The 13,726-nt window shown below is 41.9% G+C and overlaps 1 protein-coding gene across 1 annotated transcript; it reads right to left on the bottom strand.

The window, feature by feature from the left end:
• Positions 1-1,750: 1,750 nt before the first annotated feature.
• LOC109221046 lies at positions 1,751-2,089 on the bottom strand. The gene has a single exon (XM_019385505.1). The coding sequence runs from the start codon at positions 2,087-2,089 to the stop codon at positions 1,751-1,753; it is 339 nt and encodes a 112-aa protein (XP_019241050.1).
• Between the last annotated feature and the right edge of the window lie 11,637 nt (positions 2,090-13,726).

Below are 13,726 nucleotides of genomic sequence, written 5' to 3'. Positions count from 1 at the left end.
TTTCCGGAATCCTGGCACGTGGGCCCGGGGGTGAATTTTAGGGATTCTTCAAATTGGCTTGGGAAATCACTTTCATAGTTAGGGTATGAACTTTTGAACATGTATTGATTATTTTGTATAATATTTGACTAGTTTCGAGTCGCTTGGAACCGAATTGGGGGTTTGAGCACAATCTTGGACCGAAAAGTAGGCTTTGAGACGAGGTAAGTCTCTTTTCTAACCTTGTAAGAGGGAATTAACCCCATAGGTGAATTAATTAATATGTGCTCCTATTTGTGGGGGCTACGAGCGTACGAGGTGAATAGAGTCCGTACGTAGCTACTAATTATGCTATTGTCCGGGTAGTCTAGGACCCATATCATGCTATACTTGAAATGTTTGCACCCTACTTGTTAACTTTATTGCCTAAGTCATATTAAAAATTGATAAAAGAATTGTAAGAGGTTAAATTTTACTTACTTGAAGTTCTGAATGGGACGCTTGACTGTTATTAAGAATTTGTGTTTCTTTAAAGTATTTTCTGTTTGTGGAGCGGGCCGAACGCGTCGGTAGAAGATAGACGCATAAATGGTTCGTTCCGATCGACCCTCAGCAGTGCACAGTTTAAATATTATTATGTTGGATCGGGCCGTACGACCTCGGCATAACTTGCATATGATAAATCTTTGGAACCCATTTATAGTTAATATTGTTCATTGACTTGATACATAAATTTTTAAATGATGAAAAATAAACTTGAGTTATATTCTTAGCGGAAAGAGTGTTTATTATTCTTGTTATTGAGTTTTCTGCTATATTTATGTAATCCATGCTTAGTTATCATTTTGACATCTTATTGTTAGCCCATAGTAAGTGTCAAAGTCGACCCCTCGTTACTACCTCTTCGAGGTTAGACTGGATACTTACTGGGTACATGTTGTTTATGTACTCACGCTACACTTCTGCACTAAATGTGCAGGATCTGAGGCAGGTGCATCTGGATATCAGTCCGGCGCGCATACTTAATCCCTTTCATGAGACTATACGGTGAACTGCTTTCCGAGGCATTCTGCAGCAGCCGAAGTCTTTCTTTTGTTTATTGTTCCTTCTATTTCATTTCAGACGGTAGAGTAGTAATCTTTTGTATATTCTACTAGTCGCCCATACACTTGTGACACCAGGTCTTGGCACACACTAGTAGACTCATGGTTGTGGTTTTATTTTTATGGTTATGATTGCACTCAGCTACTTTCGTTTTAATTATTTTAATCTGTTATTTATTTAATCTTTTAAACTTAAGGAAAGTTATTACTTGGAAAACCTATTAAAAAGGGGGAATCACAAGATTGTTCACTGTTGGCTTGCCTAGCAACGCTGCTGGGCGCCATCACGGCCTATAATAGAATTGGGTCGTGAAGAAGATCATCATAGGAACCTATTGGAACCTTCAAACCCTGGTTCCGAGGTCGTTTACTCAAAATGCTGACTCAAGTCAAACTTGGCCATCTAGGCTACTATTAAGGAACTAAGTGTTCCGAATTCAACCCGAACCCTTCCAAAACCAAGCCAATCATTCCCGCAAGTTATAAAACAATAAAGGGACAGATGGGAAGTCTTAAATAGGGGAATGGGAATCTAGAAAGAAAAACGACCGATCGGGTCATTACATTCTCCACCTCTTAGATAAACGTTCGTCCTCGAATCGGCCAAAAATCATACATGGAGTGCTGAATAAGTGTCGATATCTGCTACGCATGTCCCCCTCGGTTTATCAAGCCACCTCCTCGACTGGTTGACCCCTCCACTGGACCTTTAGCGCTGAAATCTTCTTAGACCTCAACTGGCGGACCTGCCTGTCAACAATAGCAATTGGATCCTCCTCATAACCCAAGCTCTCATCTAGCTGAACCGTACTGTAATCTAACAAATGTGGCCTGTTGGCAAGGTACTTCCGGATCATAGACTCATGGAAACCTGGATGAACTCCCGATAGACTGGGTGGCAAAGCAACCCTATGAGCAACCTCTCCAATTCGCTCCAACACCTCAAATGGAACGATGAACCTCAGACTCAATTGGAACTTCTTTCCGAACCTCATGATACCCTTCATCGGCGATACTTTTAAGAGAACCTTCGCCCACCATAAATGATAAATCACGCGCTTTCTAATCCGCGTAACTCTTCTGTCTGGACCGAGCTGTGGAAAGTCGCTCCTGTATCAACTTTACCTTATCCAAGGCATCCTTTACCAAACAAGTGCCATATAACCTAGCCTCGTCAGTCTCAAACAAACCGATGGGGAAATGACCTCACCGGCCATACAAGGCCTCAAATGGATCCATCTCGATGTTGGACTGATAATTGTTGTTATAAGCAAACTCGGCCAAAGGTAATAATTGACCCCACTGCCCTCTGAAGTCAATCAAACATGTTGTGAGCATATCCTCAAGAATCTAAACTATCCGCTCTGACTGCCCATCGATATGCGGATGAAAAGCTGTGCTGAGCTCTACCCGGGTACCCAAGTCACTTTGTACAACTCTCCAGAAATGTGAAGTAAACTGAGGGCCTCAATCTAAAATGGTGAAAATAGACACACCCTGCAACCGAATAATCTCCTGAATGTAGATCTGGGACAAACTCTTTGAAGAGTACGTACTCACCACCGGAATAAAGTGTGTAGACTTGGTTAGTCTGTTGATAACGACCCAAACAACATCATGTCGCGCCACCTTTTTCTCGCGAAATCGGCTTTATGAAATTTTGGGGCAACTCATTCCTTTTGGGAACTGGGTTTAGCATTTGAAGAGTCGCCACCTAATGAGCTAAGGTGCATTAGGACACCAATAGAGATTCAATTCTATGTTTGATTAACCAGAGATTGGGTAAGGGCTTGAAATTATCCCAAGGGAAAGGTGTTAGGCACCCCTCAGGATCCACTAGTGTGGTTCCCGGCCAGACAGTCATTGTGAATTTGGGTGCAATTAACATATAAACAAATAAGGCTCAAACAAGAGGGGATTTCAAATTTGAAAGGGAACAAAGTATGTGAGAGAGCAATTAAAGCTAATTTTAAACAAGGAGTTGCAATGCTTTTAAAAGAAAAGGGAAATAAGGGAAAGGGGGTCCTAGGTTTATTTAAAATATGGATCACATCAATGCAATATCCAGCAATCACTCCTCAAAAGGGGGGCTACACGTTGTATTAGCGTACTGGTCATCATATCCATATCTACCCTTTCCCACCCTGTTTAAGGTATTAAAGCGCGGATTGGTCTCGATTACTATTGCATGCTATTACCCGTCCCATTCCTATCAGTCTCGCAGGTATGTAGGACTACTATTCCTAAAGGGAAGGGATATTAGGCAAATTGGTTTCAAAGGATAAAAATCTAAGGCGACATACAAAACACATACTGCATGTTGGGGGAGCGTATAAGCAGATACAGGCTCAAATACACCTCCTTGAACAAAAGCATATAACTAGCATGACTTACACATACTTTTTAGGGTCTGATTAAAATACTAAAGACGAGGGGAGTTTGATTCAGAGCCAGATTCATCAGATACCTCAGATAAGAAGCCCAAATCAGGCCTGCCTGCTGGTTGGAGCAGTTACTAATTAACAAAGGCGAATTCAGTTCTATTGTTCTTATTACCTAAGGCTTGCCTAAGTGTTTGGACGGGATCCTATAGGCATGATATCTACTTAATTCAGAAAGCAGCGGAACAGTAAAAAAATGAATTGTTTGAGATCCTATAGGCATGCATGCTAAATCTCGTTAAGTAAGGGAATTAGATTGTTTAAAACTGATTCAGAATAGACTGATTTTAAAACGGACCAGCTTCAGGTTCTGCAGGTAGGTATAGATAGTATCTATTATTGCTGATTTAAACCCTATGAACATGATATCTACCATTGAGTGTGAATGGAGCGAATTAGATTTATTTAAGAACCCCCTATAGGCATGATTTCTATATGTTACTGATTTCAGCATTACGGACATGACACTTATTTTTAGCTATTTAGAACCTAAAACATGATATCTAAGTGGCATGCAGAATTTAAATACGTCCTATATGCAGGTTATCTAGGTGTGACATTGATCATGGAGAAAATGAGATAAACCCTATAGGCATGGTGTCTAAAAATGCAGAATTGAACACAAAGAATTTAAATAATCCTATAGGCATGTTTTCTACCTTGAGCATACATGATCACCCAACCCTTTTCACTAGCCATCCCCAAATGTTTATTACAACTTACTACAAACCAAAATACTGAATTACAAAAGAAAGAATGAAAGAAAAAGCTACAACCATAGGAAAGCCTGATTTGACTTCCTATCTGAGATATGCAAGGAACCGTATCTTTGCCAATGCCATGATTTCAAAGCCTTTCTCAGACCTGGGTGTGTCAGAGTTCCCTAAGGGCCTCCATAGGACTCCGGGCAGTGCTCACACCCAAGTTACACAACCAGAATAGAGATGAGTGCAGTGTGGAAATGCCAGCCCTCATGTGTCCAAGTTTAGAGGGAGCTCATGGGGTCCCACGGCAAGGCTCACATGAGGGGGGCAGAAGTTAAGTTCTAAGAAGATAGTGAGAGTGCAGGAATAGAGTTTTAAGGGCTGAGGGAATAAAGGAGAGGGAAAAGGTGATGGGGGATCGCCATTAACATTTCAGGGAATTAATAACTTCACAAAAAGGGGGCTGGGGATTGGGAATCCATTGCAAAGGAGCCTATACACTTAGGCATAGGTTAACTTTGGGCATGGACAGCAATAGGAAGTGCTGACATGCCTGTAAATCAACCAGAACACACAACAGGTAAGGGAAACATGGAGGTTGTGATCCTAAAGGGATCAAGTTTAGGACATGAACAACAATGTTCAATGCTGTCATTCCCCAAACCAACCACAGATACTAACTACATTAGGGACGGGGGATTCAAAGTCCGCAAGCCAATGGCAAATAATAAAAGCATTTATTCAGATAGAAGGGCAGAACATAGCATGCATTAGTAATGGAACTATTTAAGTACAAACAAGAGGCAAATTGGAAGGAAAGGAACAGTAAAGAAACATGTTGTTGTTGAAGTTGAAAAATTAATCAGAACATACCAGTTAAAGAAGCAAAGTGTAGTAAAGAAAGTAAGCAGGACTTCAAAGTATAGCCTTGGCTTTCAGCCGGCTAAGCAAACAGTAGCACAAGTAGTAATAAGCAAGAGAGAATGTTTGAGTGTAAGTGAGTGTTCAGAACCAAAAGTTCGTGTCATTGTGTTAATGAGAGAGTATGTATATATAGCAGTTCGAAATTAGGTAAAATAAGGCATGAATCATAATAGCATAGTAATTTTGGAACTCAGAATCAATTAGAGCAAAATCAGTACAAGCACTTCCATAATTTAAGGGAATTAGTTCAAACGGTAAGGACAAGTAACAAATAAGGAAAGAAATTAATGTACGACCAACAAGGAAAGATTTCAAATTCAGTAAGTATAGGGTAAATAATTAGGGCTAAGTTCAGAAAACTCTAATTATGGAGATAGTCAGTATGAATCAAAAACCAATGCGGAAAAGGTACACAAATCAATCAAATTGAGTAGATAGGGTAGAAATCGAAGGTTTAAGGGAAATTGTTCAAATCAGACCAAGAAACAGGGAAATCAGAATCAATTAAAAGAAAGTCATGAGTCAATGTTTTGCATATAAATAAAGTAAGACATAGATGGTTAAGAGTCGACATACAACTCTAGCAAACATGAGAGTCAAACAATACTGATTCAATGAGAAAGAGGCAAGTTTTGAACAATTAAGATGAACACAAGCACATGGAATCAATGTAAGTTTAGGCTAAGAAACTGAGTAGAAACATATCAAGGCAAGATAGTCACGAAAAATCACAGAAACTCAAAACGAGAACCGGCTAGTCATTCTGATACACAAAACCAAACAAAGAACCCCTTAAAAAATTAGGGTTTTCAACATAGACGAGTTAAAGATGTAGCAAACTCATAGAATCAGTCAAGATATGCAAGATATATAAGTTAAAACACAAAGAATCAGTTAAACAAGGTTTTAAAAGAAGTTCCGAAAACCCTAGTTTTAAAAGAAGATGAAAAACATTTGAAACCGCATGATTCTTGCAGAAAACCTTAAGGACAGTGTAAACATTAAAGGAACAAACTCAAATCGTTCTAGATCTATATAGATCTAGGAGATATAGGCAGAAATTAGGGTTTCAGAAGAACCCATAATGAGACGAAGAAACCTGTCGACAAACTTAATGATCGTGTCAAATATAGAGTGATTCTGCTTGAAATCACACTGGAATAGCCAAGAATAGGCAGGAGATGAACCCTAGACGCAGGTCTACATGTCCCCGGGCCTCATGAAGACCTTAGAGAAGACAAGCATAGCATGAGAGAAGCCATTGAAGGCTTAAGAGACGATGAGAGGTGACCGGAGATGGCCGGAGATGGGAGTCGGCGGTTGACGTCTAGGGTTTGGTTGAGAGTTGCTGAGAGAGGAGAGGATCTTAGGGCGGCATTCTGGGAAATGATTAGGGTTGGGGGTGGTTTAAGATTAAAAAAGGCAAGAATCAATACGGGCCGTTGATCTGAAAGATCAACGACCATGATTTAATTGGTTCTGGGTCAGGTAGGTGTATTTGGGGTTTGGGTCGGGTTAATTGGGTATGAAATTGGGCTGGGGAATGGGTTCAATTTAGGCTACAATTGAAAGTCAAATCTGGCTATAACTTAAATAGCCACTTTTCCCTATTTTAATTTATAAAAAAATAATAAAATAATTTCTGAGGACAAATTAAAAGTATTAAAAAGATTTATAATTTATAATTATCAATTTAAAAATACTGGTCTTGATTTTTATGAATATAAACGCAATGAGATATTAAAAGGGGCTAATATTGCAATTATATGCAATTTAGCTTAAAAAAATACTAAATAAATTTGTATAAAATGTATAAAAATTCCCTTGGCTACAAATAACATAAATATGAGAATACAATAGGTAAATCACCAAAATGATAGTTTTGGAAGTAATTATTGAGATTTTATAGATAACAAAGGGAAAATAAATCAATTTAAATCTTTGAAAATTGTGAAAAAATAATAAAACACTTTGATATGCTTATATATGCACATACATGCTATTTTGAAAGTATTTAGCATATTGAAAAATATATGTAGGGAAAATTTGGGTGTCAACAGCTACCCCTCTTTACCCGGGAAGGATGAAAGAGTTTTCGGGTAAAGATATGATGGCCAATTTTGGCCGGACGAAACGGTTTGAAGAAGATAGGCCGCACCCTGGCTTCTGAGCTGCCTACATATCCCTGGTTTTACAAGAATCAGGCCATATGTAGTTCCGGATCCGTCGGCGGAGTATGCCGATGGAGACTTTTCAAGCACGGACGCAATATTTCGGGCTGGTGAGTGAGTGGCCTACTGGAATGGTTAGGTTCGATGTGGCTGCGGGCACTGGAGCGGGCTCCTGCTGGGACGGCTGTTGCTTGCCGGTTTTACCTGCAATTAGAAACAATACAAGCGTATATTGTGCATAAAATTAGACATGATGCAAGTTCTCGTCGGACCATGAATGGTGTCTTCGGACGGTTAGGATGACGTCCTTAGACCATGACGTCCTGGGCCATGAAGCGTACAATAAAGGATTCGCAGGCCATGAAATGATGCTCTCGGGCTATGAGGGTGGTGCCTCCGAACCATGACACCTTTGAATAATGATATGCAGAAGATTAAAGGGGATCCTTAGGCCATGACATAGTGTTCTCGTGCTATGAAAATGGTGCCTCCGAACGATGACGCCTTTGGATAATTTGGCGATCTTTCAGCCCATAAGATGCAGTATGTGGTGATCTTTCAGCCATGCAGACATAGTATGAGGTGATCTTTCAGCCATGCAGATGTAGTATGACGCGATCTTTCAGTCGTGCAATGCAGATATAGTATGAGGCAATCTTTCAGCCATGCAGATGTAGTATGAGGCGATCTTTCAGCCGTGCAATGCAGTATTTGGCGATCTTTCAGCCATGCAGATGCAGTATGAGGCGATCTTTCAGCCATGCAGATGTAGTATGTGGCGATCTTTCAGCCATGCAGATGTAGATGGAGACAGCGTTTAGTCTCGGAAGGTAGAATGGTAGCCTTATGCAATGCAGAAAATGCAGATGGAGACAGCGTTTAGTCTCGGAAGGCAGAATGGTAGCCTTATGCAATGCAGAAAAATGCAGAGAGAGACAGCGTTTAGTCTCGGAAGGCAGAATGGTAGCCTTATGCAATGCAAAAAAATACATAGGGAGATAGCGTTTAGTCTCGGAAGGCAGAATGGTAGCCTTAGGCAAGAAATAAAATGTCAAATGGTAATAGAGCTTTCTTAGCTGATAGCAGATTGCGATATCGTGATTGTTGGGGACATTGTTGTGTACGGATAGCAAATGTGAATAAATGCAACGGTTCTGAGAGTTGTATTCCTGAACAATGTTTATTTTGTGAGTGTACAGTATGTTTGGATGATTTCGCAATCCAAGTGCCTGCATCTAAAGAAAAATCGTAAGTTTTGTAAAAGGGGGTTAGTTCGTATCCCCGCTGTCTTTGCTTGACCTGCTTGGCTTCGATCTGATGATACTGTATGTGTCACTGGGGTAGCATCGCTGAACAAAGAAGTTTTGATGATAGACATGCATGATTTGGTAAAAGTATAACATAAATGTATAATAAAAGTAATTTTTTAATGAACCGACGACTTTGACGCGGTTCAAGACATTGCAACCTCTCTTACTACAGAATTTTGAGGGTCCTCCTCAAAATTCAGCCCCAGTTTGATGGGTTGATGCTTTGGACTGCTGCTCGTGCGGCGATCGGCTGAAATTACTTCAGAATTTTGAGGGTCCTCCTCAAAATTCTGCCCTAGTTTCCAATTTCGGGGGGAAATGAAAATTTTATTTAATTGTGACCGAACCCATAAGGCTGCCTACGTATCCCCTCTTAAATGGGAATCAGGTCAGACGTAGTTCAATTATATCATAAAGGAAAAACATAAAGATCACACATAGTAGCGCTTGACTGCATCTGAACTAATCGGCTTTGGCCAAACTTCTCCGTCCATTTCTGCGAGTATGAGGGCTCCTCCTGTCAGCACCCGATGAACCATGTACGGACCTTGCCAGTTGGGAGAGAACTTCCCTTTGGCTTCATCTTGATGCGGAAGAATTTTCTTTAACACTAGCTGCCCCGGTGTGAACTGTCTCGGCTTGACTCTTTTGTTGAAGGCTCTGGACATTCTGTTATGATAAAGTTGACCATGACACACTACGTTCATTCTTTTCCTATCTATAAGAGCTAGTTGCTCATAACGACTTTTTACCCATTCTGCGTCGTCGAGCTCGGCCTCCTGTATGATTCTTAAGGAAGGAATTTCCACTTCAGCGGGAATGACGACTTCTGTACCATAAACCAGCATATAAGGTGTTGCCTCGGTCGATGTGCGGACCATGGTGCGATACCCCAATAGGGAAAATGTTAACCTCTCGTGCCACTGTTTGTGCTTTTCTATCATTTTCCTCAATATTTTCTTGATGTTCTTGTTGGCGGCTTCCACAACTCCATTCATTTGAGGCCTGTAGGCTGTGGAATTCTTGTGGCTGATTCTGAAAGTTTCGCACATTCCTTTCATTAGGTCGTTGTTGATATTGGAGCCATTATCAGTGATGATCGACTGTGGGATACCGAATCGACAAACAATACGGTCGCGGACGAAGTCTGCCACGGCCTTCTTAGTCACTGTCCTATAGGATGCTGCTTCGACCCACTTGGTGAAATAATCGATGGCTACTCGGATAAACCTGTGTCCGTTTGAAGCAGTGGGATCAATTGGACCAATAACATCCATTCCCCAGGTGGCGAATGGCCAAGGCGAGCTTGTTGCATTGAGCTCATTTGGTGGCACCTTTATCATGTCGGCATGAATCTGACAGCGATGGAATTTTCGGACGTACTGGATGCAATCTGTCTCCATAGTCATCCAAAAGTAACCCGCCCAGAGTATCTTCTTTGCTAAAACAAAACCATTCATATGTGGACCACAAATCCCAGCATAAATCTCCTCTAGCAGCTTGGACGCTTCCTTTGCGTCGACACACCTTAATAATCCCAAATCAGGACTCCTCCTATATAGGATTCCTCCGCTGTGAAAGAAATTGTTAGACAACCTCCGCAGCGTGCGCTTCTGGGTATGATTGGCAAGCTCCGGGTAATCTCCTTTCGCCAAATATTCCTTGATATCATGGAACCAAGGTTTTTCGTCTGCTTCCTCTTCAACATAGGCACAGTAAGCTGGCTGATTATGAATCTTCACCGGTATGGGGTCAATGAAGCTCTTATTGGGATGCTGTATCATGGATGACAGGGTAGCCAATGCATCGGCGAATTCATTCTGAATTCTAGGAACATGTCGGAATTCTGTCTTTGTGAACCTCCTTCTCAACTCCTGTACATGATGCAGATACGAGAGTATCTTAGAGTTCTTGGTCACCCATTCCTCTCTTACCTGATGTATTAGTAAATCTGAATCTCCAATTATTAGCAAATCTTGAATGTTCATGTCAATGGCCATCTTGAGCTCTAAGATGCAGGCTTCGTACTCGGCCATATTGTTAGTGCAGGGGAACCTGAGCTTGGCGGACACTGGATAATGTTGACCGGTTTCTGATACCAAGACTGCTCCTATGCCAAATCCTTTGAAATTTGCTGCTCCATCGAAGAACATTCTCCAACCATCATAGGACTCGGCAATATCTTCTCCTACGAATGATACTTCTACATCGGGAAAATATATTTTCAGGGGTTCGTATTCTCCATCCACGGGATTCTCAGTGAGGTGATCTGCCAGGGCATGTCCCTTGACCGCCTTTTGAGTTACGTAGACAATGTCGAACTCGCTCAACAGGATTTGCTACCTGGCTAGCTTGCCCATGGGCATGGGCTTCTGAAAGATGTACTTTAAAGGATCCATCCTTGTTATGAGATACGTAGTATAGGCACAGAAGTAATGCCTTAGCTTCTAAGCGACCCAACTCAAAGCACAACAGGTGCGTTCCAAAAGAGAATACCGAGCCTCATATGGAGTGAACTTCTTGCTGAGATAAAAGATGGCCTGTTACCTCCTTCCTGTTTCATCATCTTGCCCCAGAACGCAACTGAAAGCTCCGTCCAATACCGCAAGGTAGAGTAATAAGGGTCTACCTGGCTCAGGCGGGACCAAGACTGGTGGTGTTGACAAGTACTCCTTGATTCTGTCGAAGGCCTTTTTGACAGTCGTCGGTCCATTTGGTAGCGGCGTCCTTCTTCAACATCTTAAAAACTGGCTCGCAGATGACTGTGGACTGTGCTATGAACCGGCTGATGTAGTTGAGTCTTCCCAAGAAACTCATCACGTCGTTCTTGTTCTTTGGCGGTGGTAGTTCTTGAATGGCTTTGACTTTTGATGGATCCAGTTCTATTCCTCGGCGACTCACAATAAACCCAAGCAAGTTCCCGGCGGGAACCCCAAATGCACATTTTGCGGGGTTTAGTTTCAGGTTGTACCTCTGCAATCTGTTGAAAAACTTCCTCAGATCTTTTATGTGGTCAGCGGCCTTCTTGGATTTGATGATAACATCATCCACATATACCTCTATCTCCCTGTGTATCATGTCATGGAAAATGGTAGTCATGGCCCTCATGTAGGTGGCCCCTGGCTTCTTCAGGCCGAACGACATCATCTTGTAGCAGTACATTCCCCACGGCGTAATGAAAGCCGTTTTCTTAGCATCTTCTTCATCCATCCAGAACTGGTGGTAACCGGCGAAACAATCCACGAACGATTGCAGCTCATGCTTGGCGCAATTGTCAATCAAGATGTGTATATTTTGTAAGGGGAAGTCGTCTTTCGGACTGGCCCAGTTGAGATCCCGTTAATCAACACAGACTCTGACCTTCCCGTCCTACTTTGGTACTGGTACAATGTTTGCTAACCATGTCGGGTATTCAACTACCCTGAGAACCTTAGCTTTGACCTGTTTAGTGACTTCTTCCTTGATTTTCAAACTCATATCAGGCTTGAATTTTCTGAGCTTCTACTTTATCGGTGAACATGTCGGATCAGTTGGCAGTTTATGGGCCACAATATACGTACTTAGACCCGTCATATCGTCATATGACCAGGCGAATATGTCCTCATATTCCCTTATAAATTCTGTGTATTCCTTCTTTTCTGATGGAGACAAATGAACGCTTATTCGTGTTTCCTTGACGTTTTCTGCATCTCCCAAGTTAACAATCTCTGTCTCGTCCAGGTTGGACTTTGGTCTGTTCTCAAAGTTCTCTACTTCTTTGACAATTTCCTCTGGTATATCATCTTCCTATGAATCAATGTTCGTTTGTTGCGTTGTCTCATTGCATGTCACAGTCATTGGTTCATCAAGATAAGAAATAGTAATGCTGTATAAATGAGGTAAATAAGAGAAAAATAGTAATAAGTGTCGATTCATAAGGAAAAAGTCGAAATGCTTTTGATAAATTTCGTAATTGTTTTGAACATTAAAAATCTTATTGCGAAAACAAAAATGCGAAAAGAAAATCATCTACTAGTAAAAAAAACAGTGCATGATGCTTGTTTAGCCTTGCTACCCCGAGGCTCGCCGGGCTCTGGTTGTTCTGATAGAACAGTTATTGAGGCGCGCTCCTCTGCTCACGGCCTGTATGGAAGGTCCTTCCTCCCCCTCCTCCTCAAGTATAACACAGCAATCCATATCATTGTCTTCTAAAAACAAATTTTTCACTACCGAGCGCCTCTTCTTCGTCCATCCCATAGACGACGTCAGCCTATTTGAAAGTTTATTTTAAGTGCAGTATCGCTTACTCCAGTGGGTAGTAAGGACCACGCCATGGCGTCGACCAGTTGTTGAACTCTTTCCAAGTGTATTCGTATCCCAGACCAAAAGTAGTGCCGTGCTTTTTGAGCATTATGGGTTTAGCAATCCCCCAGAGGTTCTTGCCGAGCCCCTTGCCAGGTTCGTACCCACTCCAGTTCAATATGCTCTCGATCTTGTTTTCCCACCATTTATCCTTGTCAACAGCATTGACTCGCTCGATGTGGTGGTAGGTCTCCCCACCTAACTTTCTTCTTCCCCCTATCGCCGAAATGGTCTGACGACTGTATATGGGGTTGCTGCCATCACCGTGAATGATTACTTCCTGGTGATTCCATTCAAATTTCACGGCCTGATGCAATGTCGAAGCCACAGCCCTCGCAGAATGAATCCAAGGGCGTCCTAACAGCAAGTTGTAGGATGCGGGCACATCTATTACTTGGAACTCAACATCGAACCAAGTTGGTCCCATCTGAAGACACATGCTGATTTCAACGATGGTGGCTCTCTGGGACCCATCAAAAGATTTTACGTTGATAGCTCCTTCTTTTATCTCGTGCAAACCTTTGCCCAACTTCTTGAGCGTTACCAGAGGACGGATGTTAAGGCTGGAACCCCCGTCGACCAGGATCCTGATAATGAAATAATCCTCACATTGTACTGTGATATGCAGGGTCTGTTGTGACCCAACCCTTCAGGTGGAAGCTCGTCCTCATAGAAGGTGATTTTGTGGCTCTCTAATACCTGTCCCACCATGTTGGCCATTTCCCCGCCGGTGATGTTGCTTGGTACGTAGGC

This window comes from Nicotiana attenuata, unplaced genomic scaffold, assembly GCF_001879085.1.
Source record: "Nicotiana attenuata strain UT unplaced genomic scaffold, NIATTr2, whole genome shotgun sequence".
In the NCBI taxonomy this organism is placed as follows: domain Eukaryota; kingdom Viridiplantae; phylum Streptophyta; class Magnoliopsida; order Solanales; family Solanaceae; genus Nicotiana; species Nicotiana attenuata.
The sequence above is the reverse complement of the archived record's forward strand: the minus strand, read 5'-3'. Positions and strand labels throughout refer to the sequence as shown.